Source organism: Clytia hemisphaerica, unplaced genomic scaffold (assembly GCF_902728285.1).
Source record: "Clytia hemisphaerica strain Z4C2 unplaced genomic scaffold, Clytia hemisphaerica genome assembly, whole genome shotgun sequence".
Taxonomy (NCBI): domain Eukaryota; kingdom Metazoa; phylum Cnidaria; class Hydrozoa; order Leptothecata; family Clytiidae; genus Clytia; species Clytia hemisphaerica.
This window is the reverse complement of record NW_027103238.1, coordinates 213,306-236,567: the sequence shown is the minus strand read 5'-3', so window position 1 is coordinate 236,567 and position 23,262 is coordinate 213,306. Positions and strand designations below refer to the sequence as shown.

At 34.3% G+C, this 23,262-nt stretch overlaps 1 protein-coding gene and 1 long non-coding RNA gene across 2 annotated transcripts; both read left to right on the top strand.

The window, feature by feature from the left end:
* The first annotated feature begins 6,107 nt into the window (after positions 1–6,107).
* Positions 6,108–13,090, top strand: LOC136805503 (uncharacterized). Its single transcript, XR_010846453.1, has 4 exons — positions 6,108–7,171; positions 7,809–7,933; positions 8,206–8,295; positions 13,007–13,090. It is a non-coding gene; the product is annotated as an uncharacterized lncRNA (long non-coding RNA).
* Positions 13,091–14,782: 1,692 nt separating this feature from the next.
* Positions 14,783–23,018, top strand: LOC136804498 (uncharacterized). Its single transcript, XM_067061394.1, has 4 exons — positions 14,783–14,992; positions 16,546–16,662; positions 19,316–19,540; positions 19,799–23,018. Exons 1-4 carry the CDS (start codon positions 14,791–14,793, stop codon positions 22,738–22,740), a joined length of 3,486 nt encoding a protein of 1,161 aa, XP_066917495.1. The 5' UTR covers positions 14,783–14,790; the 3' UTR covers positions 22,741–23,018.
* The last annotated feature ends 244 nt before the right edge of the window (positions 23,019–23,262 follow it).

Below are 23,262 nucleotides of genomic sequence, written 5' to 3'. Positions count from 1 at the left end.
CTGCATTCTGAATTCTTTTAAATTTAAGGTGTGAAAATATGTGAGTGTGACGAGAAAACTTACAGCAGTCATTCTGTTCGTCACGGCCTTGCATCCGGGTTTTGTTATTATTATTTTCTGATGGTGGGACAGTGCTTCAGTCGAGCTCCAGATGGAATCTGATTGTAGCATGTTTTCTTCGATAAAAACACAGTTCTGACCTCGTGTCATTAAAAAGGCTGAATCCACGAGAGCAGACTTTTTAAACATGCTAGCGCTCTAACCCGCTCTGATTCATATCTTTTGCTTTACTTTTATACTCAGTATTCAGCAACTTTTTCGTAAATGAAACCTCATGATTAAACACATCTTCTGTTTTTCGAGAAGAAAAGAAAACATTTTTGTCACCTATGAACTTTGAAGTATTTCGGAATGATTTTAAATTCAATTAACTATTGGTTTTCTTCACACAAGCTAATTTTTTCGTGATTCTTGTATTCTTTGCGAAGGCGTCAAATTCGTTAACAGAGCCTTTTGTTATTAATAAAGAATTTTAGTTACCCCCCTGTCAGTGTTCGATCTATGCACAAATAGCTGAGAGGAGATAAAAACGGGGGTTATTGAGAATTATATTTTTAATCTAATCAACTGAAAAGACTTTGCTTATTACTATCAGCCACGAAAGTTTGTGTAGCTGTGATATGAAGAATTCAGAAAAGAAATTTAGCATCTGAAAAAAATGGTAAGATCGCAATTATATTATATATTCACCTTTTTAAGTACTTGTGGTTGACCGGTTCGTAAATTTGAAAAGATTTTGTCAAGAAAAAACCTGTTTCTGTTGTTTCATAAAGTTTTTAATCGAGATTTGCAATATATTCTTTGAAGAATTTTGACAAACCATGTTCTGACTTTGTTAACTTTTTCTTTGCCATTGGCTGATTGCTTGATTGCTGTGTAAAATTGCTACCCAAACCCATCGAGGAAAACATTTCAAATTTCTTCTGACATTTTGAATACAGCATGAACGTGCGTGCCACAAATACTAATCTTTGATAATACTCTTTTTTCGTTTACAGCTGAATGTCAAACACGCACATCCAAAATGGCCATTTTCGAATTGATAATCTGTAACCGAAATCGGTCTGTCCGATCACCCTTCTAACGAAAAAAAATCTGGAAGACTTGGAACGATTATGATCAAAGATTCCTCTGACGTTAATTACAACCTAGCCAATCCGATCGTCGTGTTTCTTGTAAACTCTTGGATATGTGTGACAAGAAAAACGCGTGTGAGGGTACAAGCTGGCAATAAAAACAACATCTTGCTCCACATTTGATTCTTGAATTGTTGAAATGTTCAAACATTATTACTTAGAAACTAAGCCTAGCTAATGCACTCTCAAAGGCGTCAATTCTTATGTTAGTACACGTTTTTATAAGAACAATCTATATAAGAACTAAGGCTTCGATGGCCAAAATGTTCAAAACATGCTAAGAACATTTTAAGGGTTTGCGGACTCTAAAACGCCCGATTTCGAAATGGACAAAATAACGCGAAATTGGGAAAATAAGAACCTATTAAGAATATTTTTAGGCTTTAAAAGTTAGATATCCAAGGCTTCCAAAATTTTGGATGTTCTTAAAAAAAGAACTTGTACAGGTGTTCTTGAAAGTTAACCTAAATAACCTAAAATTCAAAAGCATGCAAGCTATTATTTTCTAAAGTATGAGTGGCGTAGCAAAATTCGACTTGAATTCTCTATGCTAAGTGCAATTTTATGATCCCTGACGACAATGACCAAATTTGTTCGTCAAATTTAGAAAATATGGGAAGTGTTTGGATATTTTGTTATTTCTAGAACAATTTAGAAGCTATTATACTTTTGAATATTGTTTTATATAAATAGATATCTTATTATATTGTTGAAAAGAACTACAAGCATTACTTCCAAAGATTTTTACAGCATCTTCAAGTGTAGTATTTTTAATGTTAATCCGGATGTTAATTTTTCGGAATTCCGAATTTTTTATTTTTGAAATTCCGATTTTTTTTTTTCGGAATCCGAATTTTTCGATTTTTCGGAACCGATTTGTTTTTTTATTTTTCAAAATTCAGATTATTTAATTTTCGGAATCCGAATTTACCAGACTTTTCAAATTCGAAATTTCTTTTGAAAAATATAACAAGGAATGCTGATTTGTTTTATTATTTGAATTCTGACCTAAAATTCATTGTTTTCCTTTGGGGGACATTTTAATAGTAAGATCTGCCATCTTAGACTTTTTTTTACTGAAATGTTGTAGATATTAAATTTGGTAAGTAAAATGACAGCTCTTTTTTGTTTTTTCCTAGCCTTTCTCGACTCATCGATTCTTAGGAATCAATTGAACAAATTGAAAATTTACTCCGAAAAACTTGCTATTTTAGTAATAGATCCTTGAATCTCGTTTATATTCAGAAAATTAACTGAAACGACAATTTTCTGGTTTGACGACACAGTGTTTGGACTAATATATAAGAGAGAGTACTTGTACAGATCCTATGCTGTATTTTTGTATTCTGATTGGATTGCATGACATGATATTGTATTATACTGTAATGGATAGATGATAGACAGTTCTTGGTTTTTGACTGGTTGTGGTTTCTTGTTGTTTTATGAATTTGAGACTTTGTGCTCGATTTTATAGACAATGACATCTTTCGTTTTCGAAGAACATAAAACTGTCGGTGCTTATTTTCAGTGACAGCTATACGAATTCAATCCCAAGAAAATGTTTTTTTAGAGGGGGATTGATTACATTGTTTTGTATACGGTATTTTAGCCTGCTAGTCTAAAGTAATTTTGATTTATTTTGTTGAAGGTTATTTTTAAGATGTGCTTTGTAAAAATCATACAAAATACTTTTATATGTCAGATCACAAAATTATCACTCAAGAAACGAATTTGTCTCTTGTTGACTGTTCCATAAAACACGGCTAGTTCGAAACACGGGTCACGGGTCACGGGTTACGGGGTACGGGTTACGGGGCACGGGGCACGGGGCATACAATTTACAGACCGGAAAAAATATAACGATATCATGACGTATAATTCATAACACGTACTACATAACACATATAATAGTACTAAAACTACTAGTATAGTATGTCTGAAACAATTATAGACGAATAGTATTATCATAAAAATTTTAAATAATATGTCACCCACAAATTTTGACAAAATAATATTGAATGACAAAAATATTGTCAAAATCATGAAATATAAGGCCTCTGAACCAATTTACAGCAAAATGTTTTTTCATACTCAATAGGATGCTAATCATGTGACTGGATATAGACTGACATGTTTTAAAACGATTAAATGCTGCAAGATAGTGGTTTTAGAGATATGAATATAATTACGTCATTTTTATTAAAAATTCATAATGGTAGGTGGAAAATATTGACACATTTATAAAATACCATCATTTCTACGTTATTTTCCATTGAAATTATATTCATACTCAAGGTGATGGAGGGAATATAATAAGATATGATTTAACAATAGCCGTATTATCATTTTCTTGAGAAAGCTCGCTTTTCAGGCGATGGGAATTGTAATATGTATATTACTTAAGTATAACATATAACATGCATACAGCATTAAAAGTGTATTATTGATAATTAAGCTTATTATATGTATGTAATATGTTACGGTGTTTTCTGGTCTGCGTTGTACACGACGCAAACTTCGAAAGCACGTGGAAAGCACATGGTTAGATTTTGACGTTATAAACAGTCATACGTTGATGAAACACCTTCAAATTGATTTTTTTGATTATTTTTAGCGTTTTTAAAACATTTTCTGTTTGAATTACTTTGATCTGAGCTGCCCCGTCACCCCGTGCCCCGTGACCCGTGCCCCGTAACCCGTGCCCCGTGACCCGGACCCGTGACCCGTGACCCGTGTTTCGAACTAGCCGCATAAAACACGAACATAACTTTTTGAAAAAGATGAACAAATTTTTCTTTCACTCTCCATCGGCATACTTTACAATAGAATTTCATTTTATATTTTACAAAAGGAGCGCATAAACTGTAAGACGGAGAGTTTGTTTATCTAATCTTACAATAAGAGCCGATCATCAGAAGATAGAAAAAAAGACAAAATAAAAAAATTCTAAATAATGTTTTGATATTATGTGTTCTGTGTGTGGTGTGATTTCATATTTTTGATATGAAACGAATTAAGTCAACGACGAATAATTATGCAAATTATGTGAGTTTACATTATCCCTCGCCGCGAAATTTGAATTGTCGTTGTTGTCAGTTGATAAGCTACCGAGTTTACTGTCCCTAAGCTATTTATTCAGTCACAACTTAACCATCACATAGTGTCCTCCCCCCCTTTATAAAGGGGGGGGGGGATTCTGATTTTGGCCCTTTTTTTAAAGTATGGGGGAAAATGAAAAATTTGAAATTTGCTGGGGGAAAATAAAGAGGGGGGAAAACCATAAATTTAGGAGATTTTGACTGGGGGAACTTCACTGATCTCAAGGTGATCTTGTTGCAAAACCTGTTTAAGCAATAAAATCAGCAAATCTTTTGGGATAAACCAACTTTCAATACAATTTCATTTTTTCAGCACTTTCAAGGCTATTTTTTCAAGCTTTCCAAAATTTCAAACTTGATTTAAGGCATTTTTATGTTAACCATATGGGGAACCGCAAAATCTTCAAATAGCTGGGGGAATTCAAAAAAGAGGGGGAACCGAAAAATTTTGAAATATGGTGGGGGAAATAAAAGAGGGGGGAATGGAGAAAAATTTTGATTTTTAGTGGGGGGAACCAACCCAGGAGGACACTATGCATCAGATTTATCCAAGTGACTGAATCAAACTAGCTTAGATTTCTAGGCTAGGAGGCATTTAGGCAAAATTGGGTACAGGAAGGTGCCGCAAATTTTTTTTCCGTAAACGGGCGGAAATATCTTTATTTAATGGTCAGAAATTTCATAGCGTAGTGGTCGGAAATATCTTTTGATGGTCGGAAATATCTTTTGATGGTCGGAAATATCTTTTGATGGTCGGAAATATCCAAAACTCTGAAAATTTGAAAATTTAATGGTCGGAAATATCATTTGATGGTCGGAGATATCTTTTGATGGTCGGAAATATCATTTGATGATCGGAAATATCCTTTGATGGTTGGAAATATCCAAAACTCTAAAAAATATGAAAATTTAATGGTCGGAAATATCCTGCGCTTTAAAAAAATGCTTCATCAGCAAAAAAATGTAAACAAAGATGGTAGTAAAGGTATTGTTGTGTGGCCAATTTGTTGTGTGTGCCAGACAAGCTTTTTAGGGAGAGAAAGTGGCATTGACCTTAAGATATTTCCGACCATCAAATGATATTTCCGACCATTACGCTATGATATTTCCGACTATTAAAGATATTTCCGCCCGTCTTCGGGAAAAAATTTGCGAAGGTGCCACTGGTCGAGGTTCCTTTTATGTTTCTGAAGATATCTGACAGGGTTCCAGGGTGTCAGAAGTTAGAAGTTTTTTCTATTTTTCATTTACTTCTGGGTATTTTTGCCACTTATTAGGGCGAGAAATTTTTCTTTCTTTCCCCGTCGGCTGTCAGGGTGATTGCCCCCCCCCCTGGGTGAGAGACTAACTCTGATAAGTTTTAAAATTCTATAAAGTAGGAGCAGAAAATAAAATTTAGTGTTTGCAAGTCTCGTAAGATATCCACTGGTATTAATGGCATAGGAGGGATTACTTGTCGGTTCATACAGTTCCATCAATATGCCAAAAACATTTTGTTCAACCACCTTCACTTCAAGATAGGCCACCATAGAATGAACTTCCTTTTATAGGATGAACCATATTCATGTGGCTTTCAGCCTTGCACTCCATCGCAGAGGCTAATCAATTTTAATGACTTTTTTGACTAATGACCAAGTTAGAATTTTTTAATTTTTTTATATTTGAGTATTAAAAAAAGCATGCCTTCAAATAATAAAGGTTTAAAATTTTTCTCTGGGCTAGTTAGTAAAATATCTCAAATAGGCTCTGTGACAGTCTGTGATGGAGTGCAAGGCTGAAAGCCACATGAATATGGTTCATCCTACAGAAGGAGGTTCATTCTATGGTGGCCTATCTTGAAGTGAAGGTGGTTGAACAAAATTTTTTTGGCATATTGATGGAACTGTCATAGTAGTAACCTCAGGCAGATTTTTTTGCCCGTCGCTTGGTTATTGTTTCATTTTTTGGACCTACCTGGAGGTCCTATAAATTTTACCTTTGTCCGTCCGTTCGTTCGTCCGTCCGTCTGTTACCAGCTTTTCTCAGGATTGGCTCATTAGTTTTTTCTGATTTTTTGCACAATGATGCAAAATGGTAATGCCTAAAATGTGACGGAGCCCGGTTTTCGAAAAAAAATATATTCGGGCAAATTTGGGCCAAAAACTGCCTTAAAATAGGGTTTTTTGGACTTCGTGCAAAATCCTGTCATTACTTTTTTCTGATTTTTTGTACAAAGATGGAGGGCAAGATTCTCTAAAGAATGGCTGAAGTGTTTTTCCCGGAAAGTTTTTATTCGCCCTAAAAACGGATTTTCGTATTTTGGGGAAATTCCCTATAACCAAATAAGAAAATATAGCTTTTCTCAATGTTGACTCATTTTTTTTTTTGATTTTTTGCACAATGATGTAAAATGGATCAATGATGAATTTATTGCGTTATGCATTTTCGCTAAACGCTATATTTTCTGACTGATTTTTTTTCATTTTTCTCCTTGCATTGCTATCTAACTTTCATCATCAGGTAGGTCCATTCAGCATCTAGCTTGTTTTTTAAGAAAACATCATATAATTTCAGGTCTACTTGCATAGCAGCATGAAGGAACGATGAGCAATCAAGATGTACCTGGGCACTCAGCTACCACCACCGACCAAGGTGACGCTTCAATTTGCACTCGTCATGCTATCGCCAAAGCTGTCACACAGCATGCCTTTGATTATAAGCATTATGATTTTGACCAGCGAGAGGTCATTGGCGCCATAATAAATCGTGATCGTACAATTGGTGCTTTATGGCCAAGTGAATATGATAATTGGAGTTTTCACGTTATGGATGAACAAAAGGATAAAGATGGGAAGAACCTACATTACACGATAACCCTATTTGTTGAGAAAGTTTCAGGTAAATTCTAACGTTTTTTTTTCTTGTTTATTCTTTCACTTTTACTAGTGCCATGATAACTGCATCATTTCTAATCTCCGAGCAGATCCTGATTATTCAGTGCATGACACGGATTCATTCTAAAGAAAATTTTCTCTGTAAGAGAATCTGCTCCGGTTGGCGGACCACTCTCTCACATATTACAGTACTTTGAAATGATGCTAATCGGGGCCTGTTTTAAAAGGGCTGATAAGGCCCTGATGAATTTTTGCGATTTCCTTGAATATTTAAACATAGTCATTATAAAAACACTGGTCTTGAAGGCTTTTGTCTCTTTTTATTGTTAAAAGATGGAGGTTACGTACCGAAATCGATTTATTTTGCAAACCTTTCGATCATGTGATTAGAAAATAGACCAATCCCAGAAGGAGATTTTGGTAATTTGATCAAAAATTATGCAAATCGCAACTTGTCTTTTGTTTTAACAAAAGAAAATTGAACAAAAAGCTAAAACAATACATTGCCAGACCAGGTTTTTTTTATAATGACTATATATGATGAATTAAATGAGGCTCACGAACAACGACCTTTGGTTTCCAAAATGTTTATTTAGCGAAGATTTTTTTCTCGTTAAGATAATCGTACACAAAATATTTAGAAATAAACTCGCCAGCTTGGAACGAAGCTCTTCATCTGCTTGAAGAACGTCCACGAGAGGGGATAAAAGGAAACAAAGAAAACGTAAAAGAGAAGATGAGACACCAATGGAAATCGAAATATTAGGTAAATAGTTGCTATGTGGAGTGTTTTTTTAGCCATACTCCTTATAAGCCTCTGTCCTAAATGTCCTAAATTTTAAACCCCATTCAGAATATCCACCACTGCTTGCCTATTTTGCAGACATAATCTCTTAAATGATTGGGGCGAACTATGCATTATCCTTGATTATTTATCAAAATTTGAGTCTTTTGGTTTTTATAATAAGTGTATGATGCTTACATGACTGAATATTAATTCATTTATCTTTAAATAAAAATTTTCAATTCTATTCGCAGATGTTGATGAAGCCCCGAAGCCCAATACAGGTCATTCGCAACCCCCAGGTGGGCCACCAAAACCACCGGAACCAAACATCCAAGGACAAGGTTTGCTTAAATTCTCTCCACAGCTCATTATTAATTGATCCTTCATCGATTTTCAACTAATTGTCAATTAATTTCTCAATATACAGGGTGTCCCGAAAAACGCAGAAAATCGAAACAAACTTAACAAGACGACTCGAGAATTTCGTATAATAGTGCTCGATTATTCATAGATGAAATAATCATATTAAACGACCAGGGAGTACTAGGGTTGGGGAATGCCAGGTCTGACTTGAGAAAACTGGCCCTGATAGAGAATAAAGTTGCCTTTGGAGAGTAAAGTTACCCTCAAAGAGAAAAGGCGAAAAAGTGATTATTAGAGCACATTCTCTAGAAATGTTCAAACCCTCTAGATATTTTTTGACTTTTCGTATCTTAAATAATTTAGAGACTTGGGAAGGTCAAAAACAGAACCTTAGGGTTAGCCCATACCTGACACCTAGGTTTGATTAAGTCCTCCCTCACCATTAATGGAATGCAATAAATAGAATGGGGCTAGAAAACAGCTTTACTGTCAGGGGGGGGGGTGAAGCAGTTAGTACAAGACATCATGCCGGTTAGTACCGTGGTGGTGTGCCAGATGAATTGGATAAAATCACTTAGTACTCAGATGTACTAACTGCAAAAAAGGGTGGTCCCCTGCTAAAAATTTGCCAAATTTTGGTACTAAGTGTGTAAAAAATAGGATTTTGTGAGAAAATTAAAAAAAAAGACCGTATTTTACCAAAAAATTTTTTGGGAAGTAGATTTTTTTTTCAAATTTTCGAATTTTTTTTTTTAAATCTTAAAAACAATTTGCTGGTTGCAATAGAAATTTGATTTTCTAAAATGTTGTTTTTTCCTATTGAAAGCTATGGAAAATTGAGTCATTTTTAAGATATTAAATTTTATTTTCTTTGATTTTATTGAATTTATGAAGGTCAAAAGCCTTTTTCAAGGCTAAATTCAGTTAGTACTAACTGTACTAAGTGTACCAAGGTGGTGGTGTTACTAACTTCTTCCGAGAAAGCAGTTAGTAGGCATGATGTCTTGTACTAACTGCTGCACCCCCCCTGTTATTGTCACCTAAAAGTGAACTGTCCCAGTGTCCAAGTTACATAATATCTTTGATTGTTTAAAAAATATCAAAATATTAACACCTAGTAGATAAAGCATAAAAACAATACAATATCCAAAATTCAACCCAAAACAGATAAAAAAGCTGAAGGTATACAGTATATATTTCGCTATTTTGGTAATTTTGGCTGTAAATTCTGTATAGAGATTCGAAATCCCCAATGTTCAAATATACTCTATATAGTGTCACGTAATCACAAGCAAAAAGTTAAAATCCTCATTTTTTCAATCTTTCATTTTTCTTCATAGTTCTCAAAATTTAAAAAACCTTTAAATCGTTTAGATTTTTCACCTCTAATATATCTTTCCAACGGTATTAACTATCTACTTTAGCATAACTTGGTGCTGGGAAATTGTTTAAAAAGTTAAGTATCCACATAATTTTTGAAATGACAGACTTTAAAAAATTGATGCTAGATACAATACTAACTCAATCAAACAAAATCAAACACAATCAACTTTGGTGGGCATTTGATTTGCTGATGCCTTGAAAAATAAATATGACAAGAGGTTAGTTTAGCCATCTTGGGGTGTTTTTGGCAAAATATTGCTATTAGATAAGAAAAATAACTGTTTTAAAGCTCGAAAGAGCAGAAATTTAGAAAGTTAAGTACATGGGTGGAAATTAAGTTTGGATTTCTGGTAAATTTTAAGACCAACTTCTTTCTGCATAAATTTCTTTCCTCAAAACTAAAAGTTTGTTACTTCTGTTGTTTACCTCGGATCCATATCATTGAGACATGGAGTTTTACATTTTTTTAGGATTTATTGATTGACGTTATCAATTTCAAGCAGGTTAATGAACTTTGATTGACTTCCATTTCTCATTTAAACCAGACTCGCCCACTTGATACATTTTTTAATCAATGACAAATCAATTGGTTCCGATACTTGATATATACCTTAAGGGTTAAGGGAAGAAATTTGCGCGAGAATGGATATTCGCGTCATACGTCTACAAACTTCAGCATGATAATAATGTCAAGAAAATATTAAATACACACTTTTCCTAACTAAATATGCATCTGTTTGCTCAATTTTTCATTTTGAAAAAATTAATCTTCAATTGAGCATGAATCAATTTTACTTTTGGGTTAGATCATCTTGATTGATTGACTTCAATGGACCTTTTGCTAGGTGCAATGTCATGTTGGATAATTAATACTCCAGCACAAATCAGAATAACTTAACACCACGTTTCAATGGTTGCGGCAAGGGTAACTTTTGTTATGTTTAACTTGCATTTTGGGTTAACCCGGGCGAAGGTTCGTTCACTTGCCAAGTGAACCGCTGTGAGTGAGAATCGAAACCTCAGTCACATGTGCAGCAACCAAGGTTAATGACTAATGGTACTATACCGCAAGCAACATGACGTACCACCATGACACATCGCACCTAGCAAAATATGTTATGGCCCATGACTTTTATAGGCCAGACGTAATTAATTGAACAGTTCGATTACCAAACTATTATAACTTTGTCAAACTCATCGAACAACAACAGTTTGATTAAATTCTTTGATCGAACTTTACAAAAGTCGCTAAAATTGTGAGTATTCCATTAAGTTTGACGAAGCATATAAAGTTCGACCACAAGAAATCTTCTTCAAATTCGACAAAAAACTCCGTAGACAAAGTTTGAAGACAGAAAATGTTCGACAATTCGACAATAATAACTCCGTTCAACAAATAGACGATATCGGCTTAACGTGAAAAGTCAGATTTGACCCCCGAGAATTGCCCACAATGCTTTGCGCGGAAAAAAGTTCACGGTGAAATTCTTTCAGCACAAAGCATTGTGGGCAATTCTCGTGGGTCAAATCTGAGTTCTCAAATGACGCCGATATCGGCTATTCAACGAAAATTCTGTTTGAAGGGCTTTTCTCAAATTACTGTTCGATTAAATTCTGCAAATATCGATTAAGTTCAATTTAGTAGAGGGCATTTTGTAAAATCGCTCGACTGTTTTGTTAGAAGCACTTGTTATACATTTTTGGAAAGCTAAGGGGTAGGGGAATCGAAATTACTATGTTTCCAATCTTTTTTCGGACACTTTGGTGTGATTTTCGGACAAATATGACGGTCTCAGGCAAAAATCATAGGGTTAAAAATTAATGAAAATTTTAGCTCGAGAAAACGGAGACCTGTTGTATATTTTTGGAAAGCTCTCAAAAAAATAGGATTAGAGATATATTGCAAGTATAGGTGATTTCAGTACCTAACTCGAGATATTGAGCTTCAAAAAGCGCAAAAATTGGACAAAATAGCTGTTTCTGGCTGAAAAACACTGTTTTCAAGGGTTAATATTTCGAGTTAGGTACAGAAATCACCTATACTTGCAATATATCTCTAATCTTAATTTTTTGAGAGCTTTCCAAAAATATACAACAGGTCTCCGTTTTCTCGAGCTAAAATTTTCATTAATTTTTAACCCTATGATTTTTGCCTGAGACCGTCATATTTGTCCGAAAATCACACCAAAGTGTCCGAAAAAAGATTGGAAACATAGTAATTTCGATTCCCCTACCCCTTAGCTTTCCAAAAATGTATAACAAGTGCTTCTAACAAAACAGTCAAGCGATTCCAAAAAGTCGAACAAAATTCCCCCTACTAATTAATGTAACGATCAAACTAATCGAACTATTAAGGTTTTTTTAGTTCGATTAAGATCGATCTCTTTAATCGAACTTAATCGAACTTTATATTTTGAAGAGAATATTTTAGAAGATTTTTTTGCGAGTATTCAATTAAAGTTCGACAACCGAACTTAGTCGAACATTATTCGGACAACAAAGTTCGATCTGGCAGGGTCCCAATACTAATTAAATTCAAGATGTGTATCTGACATGGTCGACTTTTTGACAATTTTCAGGGTGGTATTAAAAAAATTCAATTTTCGTCTACTTTTAGTCATTTTGGGCACATTTCAGGGTGTAAATGGAAAAATCTTTGATAAATTTATAATAATATAATTATTTTAGTGTCCCTTCAAAATAATTGGCTACTTGATATTTTGAGATAAAGACAGCAAAGAATGACTATAAAATATTGTTTGCAAATACTTGCTTACTAACGTTATACGAAAATGTTTCTTTCTGACAGGGTCCCAAATTCACCAAACATTTATATTTGACAGGGTCAATTTTTCAAACTCCAGCAGCACGTCCCCGTCGACCGTTAAAGTCAGTGCCCACCCCGGGGTAAATAATTTCTAAAATGTGCCTTAACAGTATTTTATAAGAAACACATAACTCGAAATACGCCGCATGATTCTTAAAAGTTTGCAATTTTGATTTTTCAGATATTCTAATGTGATTCTTGAGTTTTAAAAGACTAACAATTGATAAACTAACTAAATTAATTTTGACTATTTTTTCACACCTGCTTAAAAGAGTAAGGATAGAAAGTATTAAAAAAGACGGAAAACTTAAAAATTCTCACTGAAGAACAAAAGTGAACGCTATTTTTTAGGCTTTTACCATTTTTCTTGATAAATTATCAAAATTTGAGTCTTTTGGTTTTTATAAAAGGTGTATAATGCTTACTTGGCTGAATACTTATTCATTTATCTTTAATAAAAATTTCAATTTTATTAACAGATGTTGATGAAGCCCCGAAGCCCAATATAGGTCATTCGCAACCCCCAGGTGGGCCACCAAAACCACTGGAACCCAACATCCAAGGACAAGGTTTGCTTAAATTCTCTCCACAGCTAATTCTCATTTGATCCCTTCATCGATTTTCAACTATTTGTCAATTAATTTCTCAATATACAGGGTGTCCCGAAAAAAGGTAGAAAATCGAAACAAACTTAAAAATGGTTAGAAGTAACGAGAATAAACAAGAAGTTTGAAAAAATTAATTTTTTTCAGTATTTTGAGGACTTGATTTAAATATTCTCTATAGTGGAGAGAGCAGATAAACTCGATAATCTAAATTTATCTGGTCGCTGGTCGTGGTCGCCATTTTCTGGTCGATGTTTAGAAACTCCCAGAAAAACCGATGTTTTGTTAATTTACTTTAGCTGGTGCTCTACACCTTTTTTTTTATTAGAACACTTAAAATTTGGCTGAGCCTGGATGTGCTTATTTTTTTAGCAATTTTCAGCCTAAAATGTTCTTAAATGTGTTCTCAATGCAAAATAAAGAGCACTTAAAATTGGTAAAATTTGGACAATATTTTACTCTCGATTTTAGAAAATCCATGCCTAAGAAAAATTGTAGTTTCTTGTCATTTTTTTCAAAACTGAGGTTGGGCATGTTCTTACGATGTTCTTAATTTTTCGACGAATTTCAGCCTCAATGTTCTTATAAACTGGGTTTTAATAAAAGAAGACGTTTATTGATTTGAAACCTTTCGTTGGGAAGTTACGAATTTTCTCAAATAGAAGTCTTTTTTTATTATTTTAGCTGAGTCGATGAAAATCGATAGTTTGATTTTAAAATTTTAGAAAAAACCTTACAGACCGGAACAAATTACCTCGGCGTTTTCTATATTTTCGGTGTTCTGACAACAGAAAACAGATCAGCAAAATGGACATGATTTGCAATTTCTCCCCCCCCCCCCGAGTAAAAAAATTTACGCAAACTCTCCCGCCTGATCTTGGAATCAACTAACGGTTTCGTACTCCTTATACTACCTGCGGTTTTGAAGAGGTCTGCGCTTTTGTAGAGGTCTACGATTCAGACTACCACTTGGGTGCTCTCCCGAGCATTTTGCTAAATTTTCAGGACTTCGGACAACTTCTTTGGATTCTACACCCAAAAAAAATAGAATATCAAAACTTCGTTAAAATATTGACCCGGACCAGATTCGAACTCACATCCCCAGTGCTAGGGACCAGTGCTCTGATGTGGGTGAAAACTTACCCCCTTTTGACCTACTTTTCAGACCTTGGATCCACTTGTTTGAATTATTTATTCAATTTTACTGTTCCATTTACACCCAAAAAAAACACAGAAAATATCGAAATTTGGTGAAAATCTTTGAACCAGATCAGATTCGCTGGACCCTAAGTGCAGGAAACCCGTGCTTAGGCAATTGGTCGAGTTCTGTCGAATATCGGGGCGTTATCTAAGGAATGTAATGGCTTGCCACTGAGCTCAAAAGGGACCTTTTAGGGTATTAGGGCTGACTTTCCAGCGCAGCGTTTATTTTGAGAATTTTGAAAATGGGTCAGCAACATTTTGCTTTGTCTTTGATCTTCCCGCAAAAGTTGGATCAGATGTTCCCTATTTTGAAAACTTTACATTGGTAAAAACCGGTTCAACATTTCATTCAGCATTCGAAAACTGGTATGTGATGGATGAAATATTGGATCCGTTTGCCCTGGCCTTTAGACATTGTGAATTTTCATTATCTTTTTTTAGCGGATCATAACCCAATGTACGTACTTGTATACAAACCTAACCCTAACCCTAACCCAAAGAACAATCCGCATTGCATCTTCGTAAAATCTGTCATCGATCGTCATTTCCATTGCTTAAACAGTTGGGGCGAACATGAACCAGAACCTAGAGTGCCGATCAACCAGGCGGAGAACCAATTGTGGAAAATTATGCTGAAATATGACAGAACCCCTGAAGGTAATTAGACTAGTCTAGAAGAGAATCGAATTAGAAGTACAATAAAAATGACACGATTTCTTTTGGTCACGTTTCTTTTTTATTAAGTTATAATTAATTTTTTTTACGGGATCCAAATGGATAATACTAAAACACGCAACCATCAAGAAAAAAGGCACAACCACCCACAACCCGCCAGAATAACGCACAACCAGCCAGAAAATGACACAACCACCCACAACGAGGTTGTGCCTTTTTCTGGCTGATTGTTGCCCGTTGTTTCTTTTTCTGTCTGATCGTGAATGGGTCTTTCTTTGTTTCTGGGTGGTTGTGGCTGTTGGTGCCTTTTTCTGGCTGGTTGTGCCTTTTTCTGGCTAGTAAGGGTTCGTTTTGGATGGTTGTGCCTTTTTTGGGCTGGTTTTGGGTGGTGGTGGGTGGTTCTGGCTCGTTGTGGATGGTTGTGTGTTTTGGTATTATCCGAATGCAAATATGGATTTTCTATATTCAACCGTCTACATTTCTATACCATACGAGCTCACGTTGCATACAATCTGGGACAAAAGGTTGTAGATTTTTCAAAAATAACTGGCGAGTATTTAATAATAGTAACTTAGTTTCAAGCTAATGGCCTTAACGCATAAAAATGTTTTGTTGATAGAATAAGGAAAGTCTATAAAATAAAATAACTTTTACTACTTCTTGCTGATGCACATGAAGCGTTCAAGAACCGAAAGTAAAAATTTCCTTTGTTTCTTTGGTGTAGGTTTGAAGCAACTTGAAACGTTGAAACAATGAACTTAAATTAACTAACTTTTCAAAATACAAAGAATTCACGATCCTACCCCCCCCCCCTTTTATGACAATAGAGCTAACGACTCTTCGTCAATTAAAAGTAACAATGCAATGCGTTCGAATCTTTGTTACGTATATGACCGGTTAGTGAGGGCTGTACTAAGAAATATTGCCCGAGGTCAAGTAACGTCCGAGCTTGCAAAGTTGTTGCGTTGACCGAGGGCAATATTTTAAGTACAGCCCGAAAAACCGGTTATTATTGTATTTGTTAACCGTTTCCTTCAGCTTCGATTGATTTTTAGCGCTTTATCCAGGAAAAATAGCGAAATAAAACGAAAAAACAAGGGAAAAGAGATAAAAATTGCTTTATTTTCTGACGTCAGAAACAAAAAATGAGAGAAATGATGTCAACGCATTGTTCATTTTCCTTTGAAAAAGTGATGTCACAGTGAATTTTCCTAACGACGGGCAACTCTGGGCAGTGTAGGCCCGTCGTCATGCGAAAAGAACCATTTGCATTGCGTAAAAAGCCGTGTAGCCCGCTTTGAAGTAACCGGTTAACAATGTATTGTAAAACATGAAAGATTCTATAATAACAATTTAATTAACGAGGCCTTCTAGTGTAAACGCGACAAGGGAGGATTAAAAGATATTAAATCTTAAAATTAAGAATAGAAAGTGATTTGTATATAGCTTTAATTTTGATAAAGTGTAAAATCATCTCATTTCATAGGAATTGAAAGTTTTTTGAAAATTGAACCATATTTTGCGCATCTTTTTAGGGAATGGAAATGTCTCAAGAGATGATTCTTCCTACATAAATGAAAATAAAGCAAAAATCACCAGCACATCTAACACAGTGATGTTCAACAATGGCAAATCAGACAAATCGACTCCAGGTTGGTTGGAGCTTTGCTTATACTTGTAACTTGTACTCAAACAAAGGGATAAAATCTTGAAATTCAATGCGTGTATGGTCATTTCCAAACCCCACGTATGATTTTTCCGAAGGCCTTGGTGTTTTTATTCTAAAACATGATAAATAGTGTAGTTTTTAGATTCGGAGACATTTTAATTGAGCCTTTTTTACCCCCTAAAGTTTCTGGCCAAAAAAAACAACCCGAATATAGCCAATTTACATGCATGACATTTTTTTCCGATAAAAAAAACGACGGGTACATAATGCATAAAACATAATGCATAATGCATAATAGTATTGTGTAATTACAGAAAGATTTTATATTTTCTAAAACTCTCCTTTGTAGAGGCTAAAACCGCGAAAACCTCTTTCTTAAGTAAAATTCCAATTAGAGGGATTCCGGAGGGATTTCCCCAAACATGATATTTACTTTTCGAATTCGAACGAAAGAGAAAACATTTGAATCATAACAACAAAGGGTTTTCCGTCAGCATAAATAATAAGAAGATGCAACAGATCAGAAAGGTTTCCCCCTTCTTCTTTCTCAAAAAAGGTAAACACATAAAAAATTCGATTGTAAAAAGATTCGAAGTCTATTTTTTTTTATCTAGCTTTCGCATAAAGCTCTTTAATTTATATTGGCTTATCTAACAAAAAGCATTCACATGGTTCAACATGGTTAATGCTTTGTAAGAAGGAAAACCCGTTAAAATTTATTAGCAGTTGTTCGAAAAGATCTCTGAGTTAGAAAAGTAATATACGGAGGAGATATTCTCGTGTTTTTTCTACACTGTAATACGTTCTGTAAAATACAACTATGAAAATCAAAATGGCGACAAGCATTTTCAGTGGATCATGGATTTTCCTCATCATCCAAAATTCAAATTTACAGCGTTCTACCCTTTATTTTCTGGTAGAAAATGGTATATTTGTTTTGTTGAAAGTATTATCTTTCAAATTCTCTTTATTATAGCCTCTAAAATTGACATTTTTCAAATATTATGCATTATGCATTATGCAATATGCATTATGTTCTATTCATTTTGGACCGGTCGATAAAAGAAATGTTAAGAACAAGTTAAAAACTTAAAGGCTATATGGGCTCTAAAAAAACACGCAATTTATTAGGAATTTGCACAGAAAGTACTCTTAAAATTGTAAAATTAAAAACTAGAACATCCAAAGTTTTCATTTTTTGATGTTCTTATAAATAGGCGTGTAGATGATTTCCAACCCCAAAAGATTTCTACGAGGGAACCACGGCGATCTCTCGCTTTACAAGATTAGCTTAGGGTGATTTTTCACTAAGACTGTCTGGCGAAAATCGATTAGCTGAAACAAAGAAAATTGATAGGAAAACATTACTGACTCCCAAAACATTTGTCAAAGCGTTTACGACCCTTTGAATTTGGAGTTAATTGCAGCATGGTTGACAAAATTTAATTGAAATTAGTTATATAAGTCAGTCGTTTTTATAAACAGTTGTCCAATAGTGGAGGCAGTTCTTTCATTTTATGCAAAAACCAAACCATTTCACTGCTGATAAATATTGATGCTCTGAATGGATATTCAAAGAAGTAAAATACCTCTGTCTGCTATTTTATTGCAAACAATCTATTTCGGTGTATCTTGGTTTAATTGGTCATTAAGCCAAGAGAGGTCTACCCCTCTCTTGGAGTACAAAAGGTTTAATGACCAATTTTCGACGTTAAATCTGGAATGCTGATATGAAGCGATCAAAATCTGATGTTAAGCACGAATCTTCATTGTATATTTTTTACAACCCTTAGAAATTTATGAAAAGGACGGTTGATGAGAACCACTTATCTATCTAGCGTAGTGAAAAAGCACCCTTAGTTAATGGAAGTTTAATTACACTGATAATTTTTAATTTCTCAATCATGAAGTTTCTTTTCAATATTTTGATGGATAAATTAAATATTTTGATTTAATCTCAGCATTTTTGTTTTACAAATAGATTTGCCTACAATATCAACCTAAAATCGAATGAATTGATTGAAAACTCGACCTTTACTGTGATGTATACTCTCGGGGGGTTTGATGTATACTCTCGGGGGGGGGTTGATGTATACTCTCGGGGGGCTTATTTTTTTTTTTTTTTGTCTTGTTAAACTTTCATCTGAATAAGGTCTAAATTTCGAGTTTTCTTATTATAGGGTCAAATTTAAAAAGATATAGAAACAATTTTTATAAAAAATTGTTTCGTGATTTATTCACTCTTATTTTGTGTCTTTCTGTTAATTGATCAATCAGGTTACCATGGAAGCGCAATTAAAAATAAGTGTAACTTAATAAATAGGGAACATGTTCTACAATTAAATGTAATTATAGAAAGGAATGCTGACTCATTTGAAAAAGTTTCTAAATTTTACAGAACGTTTTCACAGCTACTGTATTAGAAAAGAGAAAATAATGGGATGAGCTGGAGTTTTTACAAGATACTTCACTAATTGGTCATTTGAAGTGATAGAGATGACGCGTTCTTTAGAAAAAAGTAACAAAATTGTTTTATTATCGGTTAACGACCAACCAAATCAAATAAGAGCTTGTAAAAACTCCAGCATGTCCCAAAGCGAGATCGCAGTGAACAAACATCTTTAGCTTTTCTTTAGCTTCGTGTTGCTTGGAGGAGGTTCTTGATTATATCTCGAAAAAATTGACACACGAAGAATCAAAGAAACTTCTCAAAAGCCTTGGGATAGATGATAATGGCTCTCAAGAAGAAATGTCAAAAAAATTGGAAAACATCGCATGGTTTGACCTTAAGAAAGAACTTGAAATGATCGGAAAAGATGATATTATTGATCATATCAAAAAGAAAACTTTGATCACCAAAGGTATTCCTAAATCAACCTTTAATTTTGTTTCGCTTGATGAAAATTTGCACATATAATACAACCAAAACTCCTGAAAATTAGCCCATCGTTGACTATTTTGAGCCAACTTCGAACGCATTTAATCATTCATAGAAAAAGAGGTCGACTTTTGGTTTGGTCATGAATAGTTAAATGAGAAATACTTTTTGAGATAGGATTTCCAGATTTTGAAAAAAAAGTGAAATTTAGGCTATAGAATGATATATTTTCTCGTTCTAGGTCTGAAAACTACATCCGATAGATTACGCAAACATTACGATAACGAATTGGAGGATTGTCTCGTAGAACAACCCTTATCCCCGTACACTGAAGATACAACTAGTGCTAAAAGAGAAGACGTCTATATTGATCTTGTTGTATTACCATCAGCAGATGTTGACAAAGAATGGTCGAATTCTGATCGCGCTGCTCTGATTGAGCAGCAAAAGTACCAAAAACGTGAAAAGTCTACAAAAGATATTAATCAAATACTTCCTTCTGATAACGAGGCTGTCTTCGTGAGAGGAGTTGCAGGAATCGGAAAGACGACCCTCCTTGACATGTTCACTTATAAATGGGCGAAAAGAGAGCTTACAAATACAGCTAGTATTGAATTTATGTTTCATTTCAGTTGTCGAAAGTTAAACATTATTTCAAACCGTTTTAACAGTCTTGAGGAACTTTTTCAACTGCAATATCCTGATTTGAATATTTCATTTAAAGATCTAAAGGAAATTTCAGAGAGAGTCCTCATTGTTATAGATGGACTTGATGAGTTAAAAGATTTATATCTCTCTGAAAACTTGTCAACTTCTAAAACGACCAATCAAATTGTCTTCGAATTACTCAACCCTAAAGGAGCTTGGCTTCCCAACCATAAAGTGATCACATGTGGACGACCAAAAGCTTCCGAATTCGTCAAAAAGCAGCTCCCTAAAACCAGGCGTAAAAATATTGAACTGTGTGGATTTGATGACGAAAACATCCGGAAATATATCGAAAACTTTTTTGGCGAACAGAAAGACGAGGCAAAAAAGGTTCAAAAAAGAATCGAGCAATCATATGACTTACAGATCATGGCTCGTGTGCCAGTATTTTTATACAGCATCTGTAGTGTCTACAAAGAACAATTGATAAAAGCCCCTATTAATACTCAGACAGAACTTACTTTCTTCGCAACATTAATATTCATCAAAGATCATTTCAATAAAAAATCAAAAGGTTACAAAACTGTGAGGGATATTGCAGGAGACAAAAATGTAGCTAAAGTCTTGTTATGTTTAATGGAGCTGTCTACTACAACATACATGCAGAATAAAATTCTTTTCCGACAATCGGAAATTTCATTATTAAATTCTCCAATACCATTAGAAGAAACTGGATTTTTATCTAAATATTCTTCAAACCTTTTGGAACCGAGTTTTCAATTCCGTCACCTTTTTCTGCAAGAGTTCCTTACTGGGCTTCAGATCTGTGTCACAAAAGATATCAAACCATTCTCCGGGAATGTAGAATTATCGAGTTGCAAGCCAACCATTTTGGGCATACAGCGCATGTTGAAAATGAAAGAAAATGAACTTTTTCTGCTACTATATAAAAATCTGGAAGCAATTCACCAATCACGAAAGCCCGATTCCAAAGCAGAAACAGCCTTTACATTTGATGAATTTGTTGGTGAATTTCTCAAAATACCATCATCTATGATTGCAAATAATGATACCCTTTTCATCAAAACCTTTAAGAACGATTGTGTCGAATTTCTGACGTTATACAAAGAATCGCGTGACAATCTCATCCCAACACCGTTTGCATCAGCAGAGATCATCGTTACGGGAAATTATAAAGACTTTCTAAACATCGTTAATTTAATAAATGATTTAAACATTAAAAATATCGATTTGCTTCACGTGGTTGAACCAAAATACAGTGAGCATGAAAAGCATCTCATTTCGTTATCAGCATTAGGTGATGAATATAAGACAGTCATCAAAATTGGGCGTGCAAAATCTTTTACCTGTAAACAAGGCGAATTACAAATACATTCTGATCCTTCTTCACTGAAGGGAATACCAGATGACATGTTAAAAAAGTCAACTTTGATTGATTTCAAAATTTTTTTTGAAGATAAATACAACGATGATCACGTTGTTGATATAGTGAATTTTTCGCGTCGATTGCTAGTCTACAATAAACGAATCAAAGTACCATACATTCAAGTCAATGGACTCAATGCTCACAATATTGTCACTTTGATAAATGAATTGAAAATAAAAAAGACTGGTGAACTAGTGGTAGATGACCCAAAATACAGTGCGCATGAGAAGCATCTCATTTCGTTATCGGCATTGGGTAAAGAATTTAAGACAGTCATAAAGATCGATGAAAACGAACTACATGATCTCTACTTCCAGTGTCGGAGAGGGGACTTAGATATAAATGTATGCTCCCTTTCATTGGCAGAAATACCAGACGATCTGTTGACAAAATCGACATCGTTCGATGTTAGCATTGGTTTCGAGATATTGGAGGATTGTAACATGACAGATGCAATTAACTTTTTAAGGCGATTGTCATCATATACAAAACCAATTACAATATCAGATATGTATATCGAAAGTACTGATGTTCTAACAATAGTCAAACTGATTCTTGACAATAATTTTGTAATCACTGGCTCTCTTCACGTTTATTATCCGTCATATGATAAAGAGGAAATGCGTCTTATTACTTTGTCATCGCTTGGTGAGGAGTTTCAGACGAATATCGAGATTGCGATGGAGAATGAAGATTGCTTCAACAATAAATCGTACTTCGAATGCTACTCAGGTTATTTAACTATTGTTTGTCATTCCGTTTCTTGTTCATTGGTCGATATACCAAATGAGTTATTGCAAATGTCAAATTCGTTTCGTGTTTCAATCGAGGTTGAATTTCAAAGAACTGATGATGAATATGAAGAGACGGTTGATTTCTTATCTGATATAATTGATTTCTTACGACGATTGACATCAAATAACAAACCAATCGTCTTGGAGCATTGGAAGTGTCAGATTAATAATGATGATTATGATGATATGAAAGTCTGGCGTTGGATTTCACACGACGAAAAAACGATTCGTTCAATCCTTGAGGGACATAACATTGATATGACAAATATTAATTTCCAATTAAAAAAAAAATAAGGAATCAAAATATTTTTTACAAAGGAATCTCGATTTAATAGACGTTTTATTTTCTTTGATTAATTCATACACATGGTGATTTTTAAATAATTTTTGGTTTAAATTTTGAGCGCAGGGTTAAAATTTTATATTTGATGCATATACAAGCTTCGTTCTAATTTTACCATTGAAACTTTTCTTCGTAACTCCTGACCAATTAAGATGACCTAAAGAAAGTTTTTTGAGAATTTGCCAGTCAAAAAACGTTCAACATTTGACCAAGAAAGTTTTTTGATTTGACTTTCACGAGCTCACTATGAGAGGTATTTTTCGGCCAATCATCGATTCTACTTTTCAAATTTTTACTCTCAGCCTTTCAGCTTCTCAAATCAGCTGTTCAGCTTATATCTATTCCCAATAGCATTAACTCAGGTATCAACAAGGGGCTCTGTAATATAAATAGGGGGTCAATCTCTATCCTGTTGTATGATCTGCATCATATCAAATGGTGCCAAAATATTTCTTGGAATTGGTTTGCGAAGA

What these genes read in the sequence shown, in the direction of transcription:
- LOC136804498 (XM_067061394.1), top strand. Translation starts at nt 14,791, where the DNA reads ATGTACGTACTTGTATACAAACCTAACCCTAACCCTAACCCAAAGAAC. An exon ending in ATATGACAGAACCCCTGAAG is followed by an intron (nt 14,993 to 16,545) that starts GTAATTAGACTA and finishes GCATCTTTTTAG; the next exon opens with GGAATGGAAATGTCTCAAGA. An exon ending in GAAAACTTTGATCACCAAAG is followed by an intron (nt 19,541 to 19,798) that starts GTATTCCTAAAT and finishes TTCTCGTTCTAG; the next exon opens with GTCTGAAAACTACATCCGAT.